This window comes from Phyllostomus discolor, chromosome X, assembly GCF_004126475.2.
Source record: "Phyllostomus discolor isolate MPI-MPIP mPhyDis1 chromosome X, mPhyDis1.pri.v3, whole genome shotgun sequence".
In the NCBI taxonomy this organism is placed as follows: domain Eukaryota; kingdom Metazoa; phylum Chordata; class Mammalia; order Chiroptera; family Phyllostomidae; genus Phyllostomus; species Phyllostomus discolor.
This window is the reverse complement of record NC_050198.1, coordinates 100,397,485-100,419,104: the sequence shown is the minus strand read 5'-3', so window position 1 is coordinate 100,419,104 and position 21,620 is coordinate 100,397,485. Positions and strand designations below refer to the sequence as shown.

Genomic DNA, 21,620 nt, shown 5'->3' with positions numbered 1-21,620 from the left:
AAGTCCAGTACTGTGACTAAATTAGTCAGTCTCCCCTTTTATAGGTGTCAGTATTTGTTTTATATATTTAGGTACTTATATATTAGGTGTGTGAATGTTTACCAGGGCTATATCCTTTTGTTGGATTGATCCCTTTAATGGTATATACCATCCTTCTTTGTCTCTTGTTTTTGCTTCAAAGTCTGTTTTGTTTGCTATAAATATTACTACCCCAACGTGTTAAAATTTCCATTGGCATGAGACATCTTTTTCCGTCCCTTCACTTTCAGTCTGTCTTTCATTATGAGTTGGGTCTCTGTAGAGAGCATATATTTGTGTCTCATTTTCTTATCCATTCTGTCGTTTGATTAAAGCCTTGAAGTCATTTTCATTTAAAATGTTTATTGATAGGTACATATTTATTGTCATTTTATTCTTTATAATTGTGTTCCTGGTTTTTCTTTCTTTTTAAAGAAGTCCCTGTAAAATTTAATACTGGTTTATTTCTAATGAACTTCTTCAGTTTTTTCTTGTTTGGGAAATTTTTACTTCTTTATTTCTCCTTTAATTTTTAAAAATTATTTTTTTATTCTCAATGTATACAGTTGGCATACATTATTATATTAGTTTCAGGTGTATACCCCAGTGATTAGACAGTACATAACTTAATAAGTGGTCATCCTGATATATCTCACATCTGATACCATACATAGTTATTAAACTATTATTGCCTATACTGTACTTTACAATCCATGACTATTCTGTAACAACAAATTTGTACTTCTTAATCCCTTCACCTTTTTCACCCATTCCCTCAAATCTTCTCCCATCTGGCAACTGTAAAAATGTTGTCTGTGTCTATGATTCTGTTCCTACTGTGCTTGTTCATTTATTTTGTTTTATTGGATTCTTTTGTTGATAGATGCATATTTATTGCCATTTTACTGTTCATATTTTTATCTTCTTTTTCTTCTTAAAGAAGACCCTTTAACATTTCATATAATATTGGTTTGGTGTTGCTAAACTCCTTTAGCTTTTTCTTGTCTGGGAAGCTCTTTATCTGCCCTTCCATTTTAAATGATACCTTTGCTGGGTCCCTGGCTGTAGGGTCCCTGCTCTTCACCACTTTGAATGTTTCTTGCCAATCCCTTCTGACCTGCAAAGTTTCTTTTGAGAAATCAGCTGATAGTTTTATGGGAGCTCCCTTGTAGGTAATTATTTGCTTTTCTCATGCTGCTTTTAAGATTCTCTCTTTATCTTTAAACTTTGGCATTTTGATTATGATGTGTCTTGGTGTGGGCTTCTTTGGTTTTATCTGGTTCGGTGCTCCCTGTGTTTCTTGTACTTATGTATCTATTGCATTCTCCAGGTTAGAGAAATTTTCAGTAATTATTCTTTCAAATAGGTTTTCAGTCTCTTGCTCTCTTTTTTTCTTTTGACACCCTTGTTGATGTGAATGTTGTTACACTTGATGTTGTCCCATTGGTCTCTTAAACCTCCTCATTTAAAATTTTTTTGTTTTTACTGTTTCCAGTAAGGTGCTTTCTGCTACCTTGTTTCCATATTGCTGGTTCAGTCCTCTGCTTCATCTGATCTGCTGTTGATTCCATGTAATATATTCTTCATTCCTGACTTTATTTTTTATGGTTTTGATCCCTTTGTGTAAGTTCTCATTGAGTTCGTCTGTTTGCTAAGTTCGTTGATCATTGTTATAAGCAGTGGTTTAAACTCTGTATCTGATAGATTGCTTGCCTCCTTTTTGTTAAGTGTTTTTTTTTTGTTTGTTTCTGTCCTCTTATCTGGTTCTTTCATTTGGGACACCTTTTCTGTCTCATCATTTTGGCTGACTCCCTGTGATTCTTTCTATTTATTAGGTAGGTCTGGTACATCTCTGAGGCTTGTCATGGTGGCCTTATATAGTAGGGGTTTTATAAGGCCCAGGGTTGCTATCTCCCTGGCCACCTGAGATGGATGCTCCAAGGATATTCCTTGTGTGGATTGTGTGTGCCTTTCCATTGTTATTGAGCCTTGGTTGCTGTTGCCACATCATATAGCTGGGCTTGTTCCTTGCTGTGAAAAGCATCTGTGACTACAGTGAACAAGCTGTTGTATCGGGGCTCACCCAAGGGAGGGTGAGTCACTTTATCTGTGCTCTGGTGCTTGCTGAGTCCACCATTTGGGTATCATTTATGCAGCTAATTGTGTGGTACTCTGGTGTTGTTTAAAGTCAGCCATCAAGCATGTTGGTTCTGCTGCCTGTTGGGTTGGGCCCCAGATGCAAGCCAAGTTTATCTGCCTGTGCCTGGCCTGGGGCCACCTGGTAGGAGCCACGAAATGATCTGCGGTTGTTGGCTGCCTGTGCTGTGTTGGATATGCCTGTAAGAGGCTTTGCTGCAAACTTGCAGAGTTTTGATAGATTTTATGAAAGTCAGTAGCATAGCTGGAGAGGCGAGCTACTTGTGTGAACAGCTGCTGAAAGAGGTTCTGGAAGGTGTGCTAGCTGGGTGTGACCTGGTTTCAGGTAATCTTGGGGTGTGGTGACTAGAGTTAAGTTCATGGAGACTCAGATTCAGCACTTGCCCACACCTGCAGGGTGTAAGGAGGGAAGGCTCAGCAAAGGAACAATGGTGACTGCCCACACTTCTCTCCAGGGCAAGCTGCCACTGCAGTCATCACTGAAGTCAGAAAATTGCGTTCCTTTTTGAATGTCCCTGGTGCTTTTCTACTGTCCCTTCATTGGAGCTTAGGGCAAGTGTTTGTGGCTCTCTGTGTGGTGTTTCAAGAGGACACATGGGTCTACAGCAGCTGTCTGTCTCATTTAGATGGAATTCTCCGATTTTCACAACCAGATATTGTGGAGACTCTTCTTCCTGGCACTGGTGCTCTGGGCTGCGATGCCTAGTGTGGGGTGGGCACGTTTTGCTTCTTGGGGACTACCTCCACAGCCAGTTTATCCGGCCAGTTTTGCCTCTCTGCCCCTCCTATCAGTCTGGGCATGGCTCCTTCTTTATACCCTTAGCTATAGGAGTTCTGTCCAGCATGTCTGGAAGTGGTTCGCAACGTGGCTGTTCTATAATTTAGTTGTAATATTGATGTGGTTGTGGAAGGGGGCAAGCACACCATTTTTCCTACTCTACTATCTTGACCAGAACTGTAAATATGTTTTTCTGTTATCACTGTGCTTTAGTTTTGATGGTTAGATTTTATGTTCTGATAGTGTTTCATTATCTTAAAGGCTGTATTACAAAAAAAGTGACATCAGTTAACTCTACCACTGTGAGAAAGTGCGAAATGCCCATGTTACTATTTATCTGTAGTACTATTATTATATTTTTTCACCTTTTATGGGTAAGAATGGTTCTTTTTGTTTAATTTATATTTTTTCTGACCACTGACAAGGTTGAATATTTTTCCATATGCTTGCTAGTTCATATCTAATTATATACATTGTTTTCAGCAAATATTTGCTTTAACCACTAATGAATTCAGTTTATTTTTTGAGTATCTAGTACTACTTCTGCTGCTGCTACTACTGCTATTACTACTACCATGATGACTACTAGTGCTGTGCTGAAGTAAGGTTCGAGAGGTATTATAGGACATCGTGTTAGAGAGAGGGATCAAACACGTACACGTGCTATTAGTAGAGCCAGATATGGCTTGCTCTGGACTCGTGAGTGATAATACTAAGTACTCCGTAAGTTTAGTTACTGTGTGAAAGGCACTTTCTAAGTCGTCTTTTTTCTTACATTCATTTAATAAACAACAATCCTATGCAATAGGTGCTTTGATTATCCCCCATTTTTAAAGATATAAACACTGAGAAACAAGGACTTCATTTATTTTTTCCTTAAGAGAAAATGCCAGTAAATGATGAAATTGGGATTAAACTCGGGGAATCTGACTCTAAAGTGGTTATTTTTGATTACTAATCTATACCACTGTGTCATAGTTTTTGTATGTTGGGTTCACAGTGGTAGTGATTTTTCAGTTAGGATTAGCGTATTTACTTTAATAATTATCCTACTAAGTGAACAGTTAATGCAAATGTGACTTTAGTCCCTTATCTTGTCATCTAACCATCTGTGTCAAATTCTTTTTTTCTTAGCCGTGTATACCTTTTTATCCAGTTGAAAGAAATAAACTTAAATAAAGAAATTGCCTTTCTTAGCCATTACTGAATTTTTAGCAAGGAAATTCTAGGATGTCGATATATAGGTGAAGATGTAGGTATGTAATAATCATGTGAAAAAGCACATTTTAAATTAATGACCTAATTCTTTAAGTAAAAAGAGTTTGCTGAAATATATAAATCTTGGTTTTGCCAACTATTATATTTTTATGTTAAGACTCTAGGGTGTGATAACAGTTTTTCTAGAATGTTAAATAGTATTATGTTGAAAGTTAAAGAATTGGGATAAAATTATGTATGAGATTATGTCATAGGCATTTAAACCCTTGGTAATTTTGTATCAATGTAAGCATTGGGTAAAATTTCACCTCCCTGTACAAAAGGCAGTGTGTCTGAATAGTGTTTAACTTATAAAGTTGTGTTCCTTTCTTACACACACACACACACACACACACACTTGACATGCAACAGGAACAGGTGCCGATATTTGTTGCTAGGCTATAGAATAGTTTTAGCATATAACAGGCATTCACTAAATATTTTTTCAGTGAGTGAATAATTGTATTATATGTCTCTGTTTTATATCTGATCAGTATCAATTTGTTAGTAAGAAGAGTGAAAACCTGGATGTTTACAGATTTAATTAAAACCAAGCTTTATGGACATAATGCAACTGAACATATTTTGACAGTTTTAAATAATTCTAATGAAGGAAATCTTAAATTCACATGTAGATGATGATAGTTTTTAAAGTATCATTGTTTTTCAGTATTTATTAGAAAGAAATGTGTGCTGAATTTATTTGTAATGCCATGAATTGCCACTTGATTAAAAAATTGTTTTGCTATGCATATGGAATATATACAGTGAGCTTTTAAATGCTAAGCAAGCAAGAAAAGGATGTATAGAATCTCTTTTCCTTATTAAATTTTCAGGTGAAGGGAAGTGGCTCAGAAACATTGACTATTACCGTTTAGATGGTTCTACTACTGCACAATCAAGGAAAAAATGGGCTGAAGAATTTAATGATGAAACTAATGTGAGGTAAGAAACCTTTTCTGTTTGGGTAGAGTTATTAAAAATCATTTTAAATCTATATACAGTAATCACTCTTTTTAGTGTATGTTTATACACTTTTAGACAATTGTAAGATATACTCAAGATATAAAATGATTTCATCACCCCTCAAGCAAGTTCACTCATGGAATCATGCAGTTTGTAGCCTTTTGAGTCTCACTGTGTTCACAAAGCAAAATACATTTGAGATTCATCCATATTGTTATATATGTCAATAGGTCGTTCCTTTTTATTGTTGAGTAATATTCCATTCTATAGATGTATGGTAATTTATTTGTACTTGATAGACATTTAAATTGTTTCTAGGTTTTGGAGTTAAAGTTGCTCTAAGCATTCATGTATAAATTTTTGTGTGATCCATAGATATTTACCTAAGTGAAATAAAAATCCAGGAGTGCAATTCCTGGGTTGTATGGTAAGTTTATGTTTAGCTCTGTAAGAAACTGGCAGTTTTTAAAGTGCTTGTACAATTTTTCATTTTCACCAGCAGTGTAAGTGTGTTCCAGTTGCTCTTCATCCTTGGTTAGCCCTTGGTATTACTGTGTTTTTGTTTTTTTAAGGCTATGTCTTTTTTTTAAGATTTTATTTATTTAGTTTTAGAGAGGGAAGGGAGGGAGAAAGAGAGAGAAACATCAGTGTGCAGTTGCTGGGGGTCATGGCCTGCAACCCAGGCATGTGCCCTGGCTGGGAATTGAACCTGGGACACTTTGATTCACAGCTCGCGCTCAATCCACTGAGCTACGCCAGCCAGGGCTGTATTACTGTGTTTTTTAAAAATTATTTTATCCATTCTAATGGGTATGTAATGGTATCTCATGTGATTTTAATTTGTATTTTCCTGATGATAATTGATGCAGGGTATCTTTTCATGTGCTTATTTGCCATTTTTTATCATCTATGGTGACAAATTTGTTACAGGGTTTTGATGTTAACAAAGTATTCCTGATCTTTCATATTTATTGTAGAAGTTTGAGTCATATATAGTTGACACTTGATCAGTCTGGTAGTTAGGGACATCAACAGTTGAAAATCAACCTATAAGTTTTGAATTCCCCCCAAATTAACTGCTAACAGGCTACTGTTGACTGGAAGCCTTAGTGATAACACAAAAAGTCAGTTAACATATTTTTGTATGTAATATATATTACATACTGTATTCTTATAATAAAGTAAGCTAGAGAAAAGGAAATGTTGCTAAGAAAATCATAAGGTTCATATGGTATTTGTCTTTCACCACCTGGCTTATTTCACTTAGCATAATGCTCTCCAGTTCCATCCATGCTGTTGTGAAGGGTAGGAGCTCCTTTTGTTCTGCTGTGTAGTATTCCATTGTGGAAATGTTTTGATCCATTCATTTACTATAAAGTTATAAAAGTATATGTTTAAATGACTGTTTTAAGAGTAGTACAGCCTTGGCTGGTGTGGCACAGTTGGTTGGGTGTTATCCCATAAAGCAAAAGGTCACCAGTTTGATTTCTGGTCAGGGCACGTGCCTGGGTTGCAGGTTTGGTCTCTGGTCAGGTGCATACTAGAGGCAACCAATAGATGTTATGCTTCTCTCTCACATCAATGTTTCTCTCCCTCCCTTCCCTTCTGTCGCTAAAAAAAAAAAAAAAAGAGTAGGTACACTATTCCATTCTGTTTACTATGTTTTTTTAAAATATTTTATTTATTTATTTTTAGAGAGGGAAGGGAGGGAGAAAGAGATAGAGAGAGAAACATCAATGTGCGGTTGCTGGGGGCTGTGGCCTGCAACCCAGGCATGTGCCCTGACTGGGAATCAAACCTGCGACACTTCGGTTCGCAGCCCACACTCAATCCACTGGGCTACGCCAGCCAGGGCTACTGTGTTTTTAAAAATTATTATTTGTGTGAAGGAGTAATTTTATTAACTGAGTAACCTTAATTTAATTTTTCAAACTGAAACTAAACCATTGACTTTCTCAGTTTCCCAAATTTGTAAATACTACAGTAGCATATGATTTCTGTCATAATATTTCATATTTTATTAGCAGTAAGGAACAACATTGAAATATGGATGCTGAGCTGTCAGCTTGGGTTACTCACTAGCAAATTAACCTCCACCCCTCACAAATAATAAGCCAAAAAGTATCTCTGATTCAAATTCATTTTATATGCATACATATCATGTCTTGGAGGGGTTACTCTTGAGTATCTAAACCTGACTGGATTATATTCACAAATGTTACAGATTAGGACTGCTGTCTATGTTCTATTTTCTCACAACTCAGTAATTTTCAGAAAATATAACAAATATAATATTTGTTTTTGGCAAAGCAGTTGAAAAAATACATTAAGATAAACTTAGATATAATGACCATTTCTAATGTTGTCTTGTGTGCCCAGAAGATAGTTTTTAACAGTCTAAGCATCCTTATTTAGCTTGATACTGAATATTAATACTGATACTGATATCGCATAGGGTTTTTAACTGTTTATTTAGAAATAAGTATAGATTCACTGGAACTTACAAAGACAGTATAGAGAGGGCCTGTGAACCCATCACCTAATTTTTCTTGAGGGTTAATGTCTTACATACTTGAATATATCAGTATATATACATATTTATCACATATGTAGAGATTCCTATATTCACCACTGCAGTCAAGGTATAGAAATATTCCATCACCACAGTGATTGTTCTCTTATAGTCACACCCATTCTTACCACCAACCCTGCCACTATCCCATACTCCTGGCAATAACTAATTTTCATCATCTTTATAATTTTGTCAAATTGAGACTGTTGTATAAATTCTATCATCCTATATGTGATTTTTGGAAATTGGTGTTTTTCACTCAGCATAATGCCCTTTAGTTCTTTACAGGTTGCATATATCAATAGTCTGTTCCTTTTTATTACAGAGTTGTATTCCATGGTAGGGATGTACCAGATTGTTTAATACAAATTGTACATCTATTGCAGGGCATTTTAGTTGTTTACAGGATTGGCTAGTACAAATAAACCTGCTATGAACATTATGTACAAATTTTGTGTGGACCTAAGGTTTCATTTCTCTAGGATAAATGCCCAGGAGTGCAGTTGCTAGATTGCATGGTAAGTGACTAGTTTTTTAAAGAAACTTTCAAACTGATTTCAGAGTAGCTGTACCATTTTTTATTCCCACCCAGAAAGTGTGAGAAATCAAGTTTCTCTGCATCCTCACCAGCATTTCATGTTATCACTGATTTTCATTTTAGATATTCCAATAGGTATGTAGTGAGTAGTATCTCATTGTGGTCATAATTTGCATTTCCCTGATGGCTAGTTATATTGAACTATCTTCTCATGTGTGTATTTGCCACATGTGTATTATCCTCTTTGGTGAAATGTTTCTTCATGTCTTTGTCCATTTTCCATTTGGATTGCTTGCTTTTTTTTTTTAAATCCTCACCCTAAGATGTTTATTGATTTTAGAGAGAGAGAGAGGAAGGGACAGAGAAAGAAACACCTATTGGTGGTCTCTCATACACACCCTGACCGGGCATTGAACCCACAACCTAGGTATGTTCCCTGACCAGGAGTCAAACCCACAACCTTTTGGTGTATAAAACTATGTTCCAGCCAACTGAACCATCCAGCCAGGGCAGATTGCCTGCTTTTTTATTGTTGAGTTTTGAACATTCTTTATATTATTTATTATTTATTTGTATTTTAAAATATATTTTATTGATTATGCTATTATAGTTGTGAAAACCTGAAACCAATTTTCCCCCTTTGCCCTGCTTCACCCAGTACCCCCATTCTCTCTAGCAGTACTCTCTCGTAGTTCATGTCCATGGGTTGTGCATATAAGTTCTTTGGCTTCTCCATTGCCTGTGCTGTTCCTAACATCCCCCTGTCTATTCTGTACCTACCAGTTATGCTTCTAAATCCCTGTATCTTTTCCCCATTTTCCCCTGTCCCCCCAGCTGATAACCCTCCAAAAGAAACTAAAAGGTTGCTCTGGATGAGATCCAGTGAATAGAGAGGGTGGGGCATGGGGGTTGCAGTGTTTTTGGTAAAAAACTGCTGAAAACTTAACACTCATAAATCACCCATCATTAAATGGGCAAACATATTGGAAAGGTTTTCAGAAAAATTCCCTGAAGCCGAACACAACCTCTCACAACAACGCCAGCTGATACACTGATATAGGTGGATTCCTAGAGTACTACCTAGTGGGGGAAGTCTGTACCACAAGGGGTCTACCCTCCAGAAGATAATTCTGGATTTTTTTTTTGTTCTCCCTTGTATGCTCTGTCTTCTCATTCAATCCCAAGGTCTTTCACATAGCAAACATTTTTAATTTTGATGAAGTCTAGTTTCTCCATGTTTTCATTTTTGGTTTTTTGGGGGTTTTTTAGCATATTTTTTGATGTAAAGTCTAAGAACTCTGACCAGAGCCCTAGGTCCTAAAGATTTTCTTCTAAACATTTTATAGTTTTACATTTTTTAAAGGTTTCATTTATTTAGTTTTAGAGAGAGGAGAAGGGAGGGAGAAAGGGTAATGTAACATCGGTGTGTAAAAGAAACATTGATCAGCTGCCTCTCGCATGCCCCCACATGGGGACCTGGCTCACAACCCAGGCATGTGCCCTGACTGGGAATTGAACCGGCGACCTTTTGCTTCACAGTCCTGTGTTCAACTAACTGAGACACACCCACCAGGGCTATATATAGTTTTACATTTTATATTTAATTTTGAGGTGCATTTTAAATTAATTTTTGCATAAGATGTGAGATTTAGCTGGAGTTCATTTTTCTCTTCTTTTTTCTTTTTCTTTTGACTGTTGATGGCCAATTGGTCATCATTTGTTGAAAAAGCCGTCTCCAGTCAATTGACTATACTTGCTATTCTCTTCCATTGTTCCCCATAACTGTTCCTTTGCTGGTACCACAGTCTTGATTGTTGTAGCTATATATATAGTAAGTTGTAATATTAGGTCGAGTGATATCTCCTACTTTATTCTAACTTTCCCAAATTGTTTCAGCTAGTCTAATTTTAATCTTTGCCTTTATATATAAATTTTGAAATACTCTTACCTATATGTTTAAAAATGTTGCAAGGATTTCAACAGTAGTGCATTAAACCTGTTACCAATTAGGGAAGAATTGATATCTTCACTATAATGAGTCTTCGTGAACACAGTATCTCTCTGTGTAGATCTTTGATTTCTTTGGTCAGTGTTTCGTAGTTTTCCAGCCCAGTATATATTTTGTTAGACTTATACCTAGATATTTCATTTTTTAAGTATTTGTAAATGATATGGTATTTTTTAATCCTCACTTGAGGATATATTTATTGATTTGAGAGAAACTTTGTTCCTTTAATCCCTTTGTCTCCCTCAATTATAACTATCTAGTGTTTTATCTACATAAATATATTAACACATCAGACAGTGTAATAATTTTTAACCATCAAACAATTTTGAAAACTTAAGGAAAATATTTTATTATTTTCATTGTTGTTTCTTCCTTCCTAATGTTTCAGCATTCCTTTTATCGTTTCCTTTCTTTTTTGAGAATGTCTTTAGTCATTTTTTCAGGGCAGATATACTGGCAACAAAGTCTCTGAGTATCTTCATCTGAGAATTCCCTGATGACTGTTTTGTTTTGAAGAATGTTTTAGCTGGATATAGAATTTTGGTGTGACAGCTCTTTTTCTAGCACTTGAAAAAAACTGTGCTACTTTCTTCTGGCCTCCGTGAGTTCTTATGAAAAACCTGCTGTTTTTATGCGTTTAACTTTTTTAGATGCCACCTACAAGTGAGTTATCTCAGCATAATATACCTAAGGTTCATATGGCAAGATGTCCTTCTTTCTCAGCTTAAAATATATATATTGTGTGTGTACACACCATGTCTTCTGTGTCCATTCATATATAGATGGTCACTTGGGTTATTTCTCTATTACGGCCATTGTGAATGATGTTGCAGTACACATGGGAGTACATACACCCCCACTGACATCCATTTTTTATTTCTTTTGTGTGTATTCCCAGGAGTGGAATTGCTGGATTACATGGTAGCTCTAGTTTTAATTTTTTGAGAAATCTCTATATTGTTTTCCATAGTGTGTGAACCAATTAGTGATTATAGGTAGCAAACAGTATTTAATTATCATAATCAAACATTCTCAGAGACTAGAACTTAATCATTCTAACCACTAAAAAATGATAATTATGGAATGTGGTCAAAGTGCTAATTGTTGTTACAGTGGCAGTCCTATTATAACACATAAATGTGTCAAATTGACACGTGGTACATCTCAATTTCACACAATGTTATACATATTTCAAATATATTCTAACTTTTTCTCAAAAAATACGAATAGAGTTACCATGTGAACTAGCAACCCTTCTTCTTTGTTATCTACCCCCCAAATTTGAAGACATTTATTTGCGAAGATATATGGACCCCTATGGTCATTGCAGCATTATTCACAGTGGCCAAGACTTGGGAACAGCTGATGTATCCTTCGTTAATTGATCGAGTAAAAAAGATGTACATGTGCATGGTAGGAATCATATGATCATGTCAGTAGATGAAAAAAAGTATTTGAAAAATTCCATCACTTGTTTGTGATAAAAACTCTCAACAAATTGGGAACATACTTCAACATAGTGAAGGCCACATATGACATACCCACAACTAACATCATTCTAAATGGGGAAAAGCTAAAGCTAAAACCATTTTCCTTAAGGTCAGAAATAAGATTGGGTTGTCTACTTTTAGTACTTTTACTTAGCAAAATCCTAGCCAGCACAGTCAGACAAGAAGAAGAAATAAATGACACCCAAATTGGAAAGAGAAAAGTGAAACTCATTATTTGCAGATGACATGATACTGTATATAGAGAACCCTAAAGATCCCACCAAAAACTAGAACCAGTGAATGAATTTAGTTAAATAGCAGGATACAAAAATTAATATTCAGATATCCATTGCATTTTTGTACCAATAATGAACTACAAGAATGAAAAATTAAGAAATCAATACCATTTACAATTGCAGCAAATACTGAAGAATATATTTAACCAATAAGGTAAAAGAGCAGTACTTGGAAAATTGTGACAATAAAGTAAGAAATTGAAGAAGATACAAATAAATGGAAGCATGTTAAAATCTCCATACTATTGCCCTTACAGGTGTGGCTCAGTTGGTTTGGCATTGTTTTGCAAAGCAAGAGGTCACTGGTTCAATTCCTGGCCAGGGCACCTGCCTGGGTGGTGGATTTGGTCCCTGGTCGTGGAGCATACAGCAGGCAGCTGCTATGTTTCTTTCTCACATCAGTGTTTTTCTCCCTCTCTCTCTCCCTCCCTTCCCTTCTCTGTGAAAATAAACAAATTCTTTTTTAAGCTGTCTATATTACCCAAAACTGTCTGTAGTTTAAATGAAATCCCTATAAAAATAAGTATAGCAAATACTTTAAACATTTACTTGGGGCCCCAAAACACCCTGAATAGCCACAGCAATCTTGAGAAAGAACAACGTTGGAGAAATCACACTACCTGATATCAAACTATACTACAAGGCTATAGTAATAAAAACAACATGGTACTGGCATAAAACCCCACATAGATTGATGGAACAGAATAGAGAGTTCCAAATTAAACTCATGCCTATGTGGTCAATTAATATATGACAAGGGAGGTAAGAGCATACAGTGGAGTAAAGACAGTCTGTTCAATAAATAGTGTTGGGAAAATTGAACAGATACATTAAAATATAAAACTAGACCACCTTCTTTTAATACTATATACAAGAATAAATTCAAAATGGATTAAAGACTTAAATGTCCTGGCTGGCGTAGCTCAGTGGATTGAGCGCGGGCTGGGAACCAAAGTGTCCCAGGTTCGATTCCCAGCCAGGGTACATTCCTGGGTTGCAGGCCATAACCCCCAGCAACCGCACATTGATGTTTCTCTCTCTCCCTCTCTCTCTCTCTCTCTCTCTCTCTCTCTCTCTCTCTCTCTCTCTCTCTCTGTCTCTCTCTCTCTCTCCCTCCCCCCCTTCCCTCTCTAAAAATAAATAAATAAAATCTTTTTAAAAAAAGACTTAAATGTAAGACTCAAAACCATAAAATTCCTAGATGAAAACGTAGGCAGTAAAATCTCTTAGCAGTATTTTTTTCCTGGTATGTTTTCTCGAGTAAGGGAAACAAAAGAAAAACAAATGGGTCTACGTCAAATTAAAATTTTTGTACAACAAAGAAAACCATCAACAAAACAAAAAGCCTACAGAATGGGAGAATATATTCAGCAATGATATACCCAATGAGGGGTTAATATCCAAAATTTATAAAGAGTTCATTCAACTTGACACCTGAAAAACCAAGCAGGTCAATTAAAAAATGGGCAGAGGACCTGCATAGACATCTCTCCAAAGCAGACATACAGATGGCCCATAGACATATAAAAGATGCTCAAGGTCACTAATCATCAGAGAAGTGCCAGTTGAAACCACAGCGAGATACCATCTCATACCTGTCAGAATGGCTACCATCAGTAAATGAACAAGTGCTGGTGAGGATGTGGAGTAGGTGGAACCCTCATGCACTGTTGCTGGGAATGCAGACTGGTGAGGCTCGTGGAAAGCAATGTGGTTGTTCCTGAAAAAATTAAAAGCAATGGTACCTTGTGATCTAGCTATTCTACTTTTGGGTATATATCTGAATAAATGTAAAACACTAATCTGTAAACATATATGCATCACTAGGTTCATTGCAGTGTTATTTACAATATCCAAAATATGGAAGCAGCCCAAGTGTCCACCATTTGACAAGTGGATTAAAATGCTGTGGTACTAATATACAGTGGAATACTACTTGGCCATAAAAAAAACAATGGAATTTTACTCTTTGCCACAAGATGGATAGCCCTAGAGGGTACTATGCTACGAGAGAGACAAATACCACATGATTTCACTTAATATGCGAAGTCTGATGAACAAAATGAACTAATAAGCAAAGTAGAGACAGACTCATAGATTAAGCAGGTGGACAGCTGTTGGGGTGGAGGGGTAAATGGATTGAACAAAAAAGAAAAAGAACTCATGGACATGGACAACATGGGGGTGATTGCGGGGTGGTGTGAAGGGAGATGGAGGAGGCTAAAGGGGGAAAGCTGGTGACGGATGGAGACTTGACTTGGGCTGGTGGATACAGTACAGTGTACAGACGTGTTGTAGAACTGTGAACCTGAAACCGGTATGATTTTGTTAACCAGTATAAACCCAATAAATTCAGTGAAAAATACATGTAATCTAAAGAACAAAAGAAGTAAACATATACAACAAACAGACTCATAGATACAGAGAACATTCCGATGGAGGAGCATTTGGAGAGCTGGGTGGAAAAGGTGAAGGGATTAAGAAATACAGTTGGCCCTGGCATGGTGGCTCAGTTGCTTGGAGCATTGTCTCATATATCAGAAGAGTGTGGGTTTACACTCGATACCTAGGTTGATGATTCCTGGTCTCTCACATTGATGTCTCTATCTCTGCCTCTCTCTGTCTCTCTCTCTCTCTAGCCTTCCCTCCCCTCCCTCCCTCCTTCCCTCTCTTCCTCTCTTTTAAAATCAGTAAACATATTCTTGAGTGAGGATTAAAAAATACAAATTGGTAGTTAAAAAATAGTTACAAGAATATAAAGTACAACATAGGGAATATGGCCAATAATCTTAACTGTGGATGGTGTCACATAGGTACTAGAATTATTGGGAGGGTCATTTTGTAATGGCATAATTGTCTAACCACTATGCTGTACAGCTGAAACTAATATGAAATAATATTGACTGTCAAGTGTAATTGAAAGATAAAATAAAAAAGGGTAGTTGAAACAATTGGTTATTCATAGGCTGAAAATGAACCTTAACCCCAAGCCTCACCCTATTTTAAAATCAAGTGAAAATGGATCATAAATGTAAATCATTATACTTGTTAAGAAAACATAGAAGAAAATCCTCAGGAAGTAAGGTTAGGCAAAATGTTTTTAGCCACAATACCAAAGACATGTAATTCATGAAAGAGTAAATCAATAATTGGACAATCAAAATGATAAACTTTTGTCTGTGAGAGACACTGTAAGAAGAGGGGGGAAAAGTCACAAACTTGGAGAAAATATTTGTAAACTGCCTATCTAACAAAAGGCTCATATAAAGAATTCTCTAAATGTAACAGTTAGAAAACATCATTGTTCAGTTTGAAAAGGCCAAGGACTTAAGCTGGTACTGCACTGAAGAGGATCTGTGTGTGGCAAGTCGATAATCACATGAAAAGATGTTCCAAATCATTAGGGGATGGGAAAAGAAAAATTACCCACAAGGAGATACCATTTTTTATCCATCTGAATATTTGAAATGAAAAATAGTGACAATACCCAGTGTTGGCAAGGATGCAGAGAAACTTGGTATGTCCTTTAGTGCTGGTGAGAATATAAAACGTCACAACTGCTCATCCTGAGAAACAGTGTGGCACTTTTTTTGAAAGAAAACTAAACAGGTAAACATAATGCTTTCTGTGCAACCCTGCTTTCACACTCTTTAACATTTATGCCAGAGAATTGAAAATGTGTTTTCACATAGAAACCTATTCATAGATGTTCATAGCATCTTTATTTGTAATCACCAAAACTGGGAGCAAGCCAGATAACGTTTAACATGCGAATGGATAAACAAATGACGGTATAGCCATATAATAGAATACTGTGCAACAATAAAAAGGAATGAGCTGTTTATATTGATCCAATCGACACCTGGCATGGCTGTAATGGGCTTTATGCTAAGTGAAAGATGCCAGTGTTCAGAGGTGGCATACGGTATGATTCCATCTATATGGCCTTCCTGATGTGACGAAATTATGGTGATAGAGAACAGATTAGTAGTTGCCAGGTCATTAGGGTTAAGGGTAGGTCTGTCGTAAATACTAAGGGGGTAACATAAAGGAGATGTGTGTGTGTGTGTGTGTGTGTGTGTGTGTGTGGTGATGGAATAATTCTTTATCCTGCTTGTGGTCATGGTTACATGATTCTACATACATGATAAAATTTCACAGAACTATACACCAAGCAAACAAGTACATACAAAATGTGGTGAAATTTAAATTGGCTCTGTGCTTGAGTTCATAGTATTTTACCAGTGTCAGTTTCCTGGTTTTGACAATGTGCTGCTGTTATGTAAGTTATTACCACTGGGAAAGCTGTATAAATGGTACACAGGAACTCTGTACTACTCTTGAAACATTCATGTGACCCTTAAACTATTTTCAAAGGTCATAATACAGAAAGGCAATACCATGAGTTGTTGGGGATTCGGAACAACAGGAACTCTCATACACTGCAGGTGGGAATGTAAATTGGAATAGCCACTATGGAGAACTATTTGTTCAGCTTCAACAGTACCATACACATACTGTATGACCTAGCAATTCTACTTTTAGGTATATACCTAAGAAAACATATGTCTTTAACCAACAGACCTGTAAAGCAGCAGCACTATTCAAATAACAGTTCATATTTTGTTTTGTTTTGTTTTTAGTGTATGTATCTTTTAATAGTGATGTTTATTATTTTAAAAATCTTAAAATATCCTGGTTAATGTATCTCAGTATAGACTTATATACTCCAGCCTGAATAATATTAAAGGTTACCTGTATTTTTCAAACCATAAGGCACACCTAGGTTTTAGAGGAGGAAAATAGGGGAAATTTTTTTGAAGTAAAAAATGTGGTAAAATATTTAATAACATAAATAACATAACATTTCACCAATGTAAATGTCAACAGAACTCAGCAACAGCATTAACAACCATTATTCTCCCAAATTGGAGGGGAGGTGTGCCTTATACTCCAAAAAATACTGTACGTAGTTGGAAAAGAGTTCTCTTTCTTTAAGATTTTTTTTTTATTTATAGAGAGAGAGAGAGAGAGGGAGGGAGGGAGGGGGAGAGAGAGGGAGGGAGAGAAACATCAATATGTGGTTGCTGGGGGCTGTGGCCTGCAACCCAGGCATGTACCCTGACTGGGAGTCGAACCTGTGACACTTTGGTTCGCAGCCCACGCTCAATCCACTGAGCTACACCAGCCAGGGGAAAACAATTCTTAATAATAGTTCAGTCACTTGTCTCTGCTTCTTTGTCTTTTTTTTTTCCTTTTGAGGACAAACTCAAACAATTTTGCTTCCCATGTGTATGCTTTTAAAACCTAAATATGTCATTGACCACATGTATACCTTATTAAAATATAGCTATTGCAAATTAGACTGCATTGCAATTGTTTATGTGTCTGTTGTCTTATAGTCAGTGGTCTCCTTTAGCGCAGTGACCAGGTATTTCTTCATCTTTTATATTCCTAATCTAGTTTAGTATTTGGGATGCATAACAGCTTGATAAACATTCTTATTAAGCTCATTCAACTCTTCATTAGTAAATGGATACCAAAGAGTTGTGAAGTTCTCTACAAAGTTTCGTGTGTGTGTGTGTGTGTGTGTGTGTGTGTGTGTTTAACCTATGTAGTTTATACTATTCTATATGTTTGATTTTTTTTTTTTTTTGCTGGTGCGGAATAGATGTAAATAAGTGGAATTTGGGGGCAGCATTTACCCATAAATCCTTACATATGCCCACCAATTAAAGAAAGCACAATTTGTTCTCTGTAATGAGTATGTTTTGTTAGAGAAGTATACAGAAGAAAATAATTACAGTGATCATAGTGACCAGGGATAACCACTATTAACGTTGTATGTATGTATGTTTGTTTTTCAGTGGAGATCCAGTTATGCTTAGTAAGGTTCTATAGCCTGGTTTTTATTTTCATATAATATCATAGTTTTTATTTTCTTTTTTTTTTTACGATTTTTATTTATTTTTAGAGAGGGAAGGGAGGGAGTGAGGGAGGGGGGAGAGACAGACAGACAGACAGACAGACAGACACAGACACATCAATGTGCGGTTGCTGGGGGTTATGGCCTGCAACCCAGGCATGTACCCTGGCTGGGAATTGAACCTGGGACACTTTGGTTCCCAGCCTGCGCTCAATCCACTGAGCTATGCCAGCCAGGGCTAATATCATAGGTTTTAATTTTAATGTAAATAATTGAAGAGCCAGAGTATAATTTTGTCCCCCATGTTATATATATTTTTGTTTTCAACCTTATGTTCTTATAAGGCTTTGTGTATAAAGACATTTAGGGAGGTTGTGGAGAGCTTGTTATATTCCAGGGGTTTCTCACTCTAAGTTGCCAACAGTGAACAAATTATATAGTCATTCAGTGGACTATTAGGCAGCTACCAAGCATGATGTTTACCAAGAAATGCTCATAGTTCCTTGAGCAACCCTTTCCTACTCTTGCAGGTAACCGGTATTGACTCTTGGCAGCTCCTCTGGTATTTACTGACATACACCTTTTCTGCCAGCTAAGCTGGGAATGTATCCACGTGTACACATACACCTTTCCTCATTCCTTCTCTTAATATATTTTCTCATAATATTTGTCTAAATCAGAGTATTTACGTTATTGTGACTATGTAAATGTTTACACAGAAGCCATTTGAAGTACTGTGATTACTTTTACTTTCTTGTATATCTATTTGCTTTTGTTGAAGTAATAGTTTTTACCATTTGCTTAGTTTTATGTGAACCTATCACTCATTCCCAAATTCTTCTGCAGAAATACAAAATCTTGTGTTCTGCCACAGCAGGTAGTCAACCAGTTTCATTTTGTTTTTCCCCTTGAACACATTCTTCCTGGAGCTCTCTTGTCTTGATCCTGTTTTCCCTTGAATCTATGTAACTTCTCTCCTTACATTCACTACACTGTATTGTAATTGCATACCAGTCACCCCACTACACTCAGCTCCTGGAGCACGGTGCTTCATTCTGACGTCCTCAGTACTCATCATAGTATTGAGCACCATACTGACTGGTGAGGTACACACAAATTTCCTAGGTTTACTCAGAAATATGCAGATACCTTGAACATATTATAAACATGTGATTTCCATTTTTATCTTTATTCCTAATTCAGACTATTTCATTTTCCAGCAGTAAGATTCCTGGGCATGTAAATCTTCAACCTGACTCTTTAGATATGTTTTGTTTTCTTCAGTAAGTGAGAAATGAATTCTGTGAACTCCTGATTGCTCAAGAAACTGCCTTAGGATTAAAAAGTCATAACGTAATTAAAATATTTTTGAAACACTCGTTACTAAAAGCTTTTATATTTTCATTTTCAGAGGACGATTGTTTATCATTTCCACCAAAGCAGGCTCTCTTGGCATTAACCTGGTAGCTGCTAATCGAGTGATTATATTTGATGCTTCTTGGAATCCATCATATGACATCCAGAGTATATTCAGAGTTTATCGCTTTGGACAAACTAAACCTGTGTATGTATATAGGTTCTTAGCTCAGGTACGTTTATAATTTATGTTCATACTTGTTTTTCATATTGAAATGTTGGGGGAAACTGGTAATATTTCTAGAGTGCAGAACATATGTGCTTTAGAGAGGCAAACAGAATTGAAAACATCCTTCCTATACATGAAGCAGAGTAGTCAGTTTGGGCCTGTCATGATTTTCTCTTTTGTGGTTCATCCATATCTGTAATGCCAGCGTTCTCTGACCAGGATGGATTTGATGTGTAAACAGATTTAGCATTTTCTTGCTGGTTCAGGAAGGTTAAACATTTACAGTTCTTTAACTTAGCATACATAGAAAAGGCAATAACTAAATCTAATTAGCTTATAGATGTAAAGGTCCAATGGTCCCCAGAGTCTCTGAATTTTAAGAATGTGTGTAAATAAGAAAATAAGTAAGAAAAAATTAACTTATGGTAACAAATAATATATAATACTTCCTGGGTAAGAATATTAAAGTGATTACCTTTAAATATGAACTCAGGTATTTAAAAAACAGACAGATACTAAAATTGAAGGAACAGAATAAATCAAAGAGATGGATGCAGCTCAGGGCAATACAGGTTTATAGAATCACATTGTACTTTTACCTGGTGCATCTGTGGGAGCAGATGCTACCCTTTCCCCCTGCTTCCAAATCTGGGTTTGTCAACTGGGGGCTGCTTCTTATTGGTAGGTCTTTGCTCATTTGATCTTTAGCACATGATGTAATGGGTAAACTACATGGGAAAATCTGTCCTACTATTTAAATGAAGAACTCCTTTATATTCTAATTTAGAATGCTAAATATGAAATAGGACATTTTAGTGGTATTAATTTTCCTGAAATTATAGAAAGACTTGATGTAAAGGCAGTTTATAGTGATTGCTGGGAGCTTATTTTAGTCCATTGAAATGTAATTAAGCTGCTCTCTTGCATTCTTACTCAATAACCCCCTAAAATCTTATTTTATGCACTCCTTTATCTCTATTTTACCTTGGTATCTGACTGCTCTTCTACTTTTGCCAAGATCAGAAATATATAAAGCAGCACATGAATCATATTAGTAAAATAATAGAGGATGATTTTTGTCAAGGTGAACTACACTGAACAAATGAAATCTCAAATTAAGTAGCATGGCTAATAAAATTTGCTTTATGAGAGATATTACTCTGAAGTTTTGCCATTTCATATTAACCAGTAACTATACTTCCAACTGATTAAGTTTCACGTTTACAAATTCTGTGTTTACTTCTTTCTACAAAGGGAACCATGGAAGATAAGATTTATGATCGGCAAGTAACTAAGCAGTCACTGTCCTTCAGAGTTGTTGATCAGCAGCAGGTCGAGCGTCATTTTACCATGAATGAGCTTACTGAACTGTACACCTTTGAGCCAGACTTATTAGATGACCCTAATTCAGAAAAAAAGAAGAAAAGGGATACTCCCATGCTGCCAAAGGTAAACGTCTTTAGATTATTAGCTCAAAAAATCCATATGAACTAAGGAAATTTTACTACTACTGTAACGGTCATCTGACTAAGGCTGTATTTCCAAATTTTTTAAAGAGCATAACATGTTTAAATGAGGTGGTACTTGGTTAGTTCTGCACAGGACAGCACAAAAACGCAGTGTAACGTGAAATACATATCTTATGCCAAACAAAATGCCAGCCCTACAGAAAAGTTTCTGGGTAGAAACCTTAAAGGAAATATGGGGGTAGGCAAAAGCAGGTTTACAGTTCGTATGGGAAAAAATACAATTTAATAAATAATAATAAAAGCATAAACTACGTGTACTCACAACTGTGAACCTACTTTTGCCCACCTTTGTAGTATGGTTCTCTCTTAATAACTTCCAGTAGAGGGCGTACATAATTTTAAAATTATATGTGAGATTTAGCTGTCTCTTCCTTAACATTCTTTGCTGTCGTATAGCAATTAAGAATCAACAAATAAAAGTATGTCTTATTTGATGTTTTTCACTGTCATAAAGCAAGTAAGATTTGGAAAGGGGACCTTAAAGGTATTTTAGTCAAGTC

At 36.2% G+C, this 21,620-nt stretch overlaps 1 protein-coding gene across 8 annotated transcripts in view; it reads left to right on the top strand.

The window, feature by feature from the left end:
• Window positions 1-21,620, top strand: part of ATRX (ATRX chromatin remodeler) — a 183,293-nt gene that overhangs the window by 131,581 nt on the left and 30,092 nt on the right. For all 8 annotated transcript variants that reach the window (XM_036017018.1, XM_036017016.1, XM_036017017.1 and 5 more), the window contains 3 exons: window positions 5,047-5,155; window positions 19,418-19,595; window positions 20,846-21,040. In XM_036017018.1, the coding sequence (XP_035872911.1) occupies window positions 5,047-5,155; window positions 19,418-19,595; window positions 20,846-21,040 (482 nt within the window). The remainder of the gene's footprint in view (window positions 1-5,046; window positions 5,156-19,417; window positions 19,596-20,845; window positions 21,041-21,620) is intronic.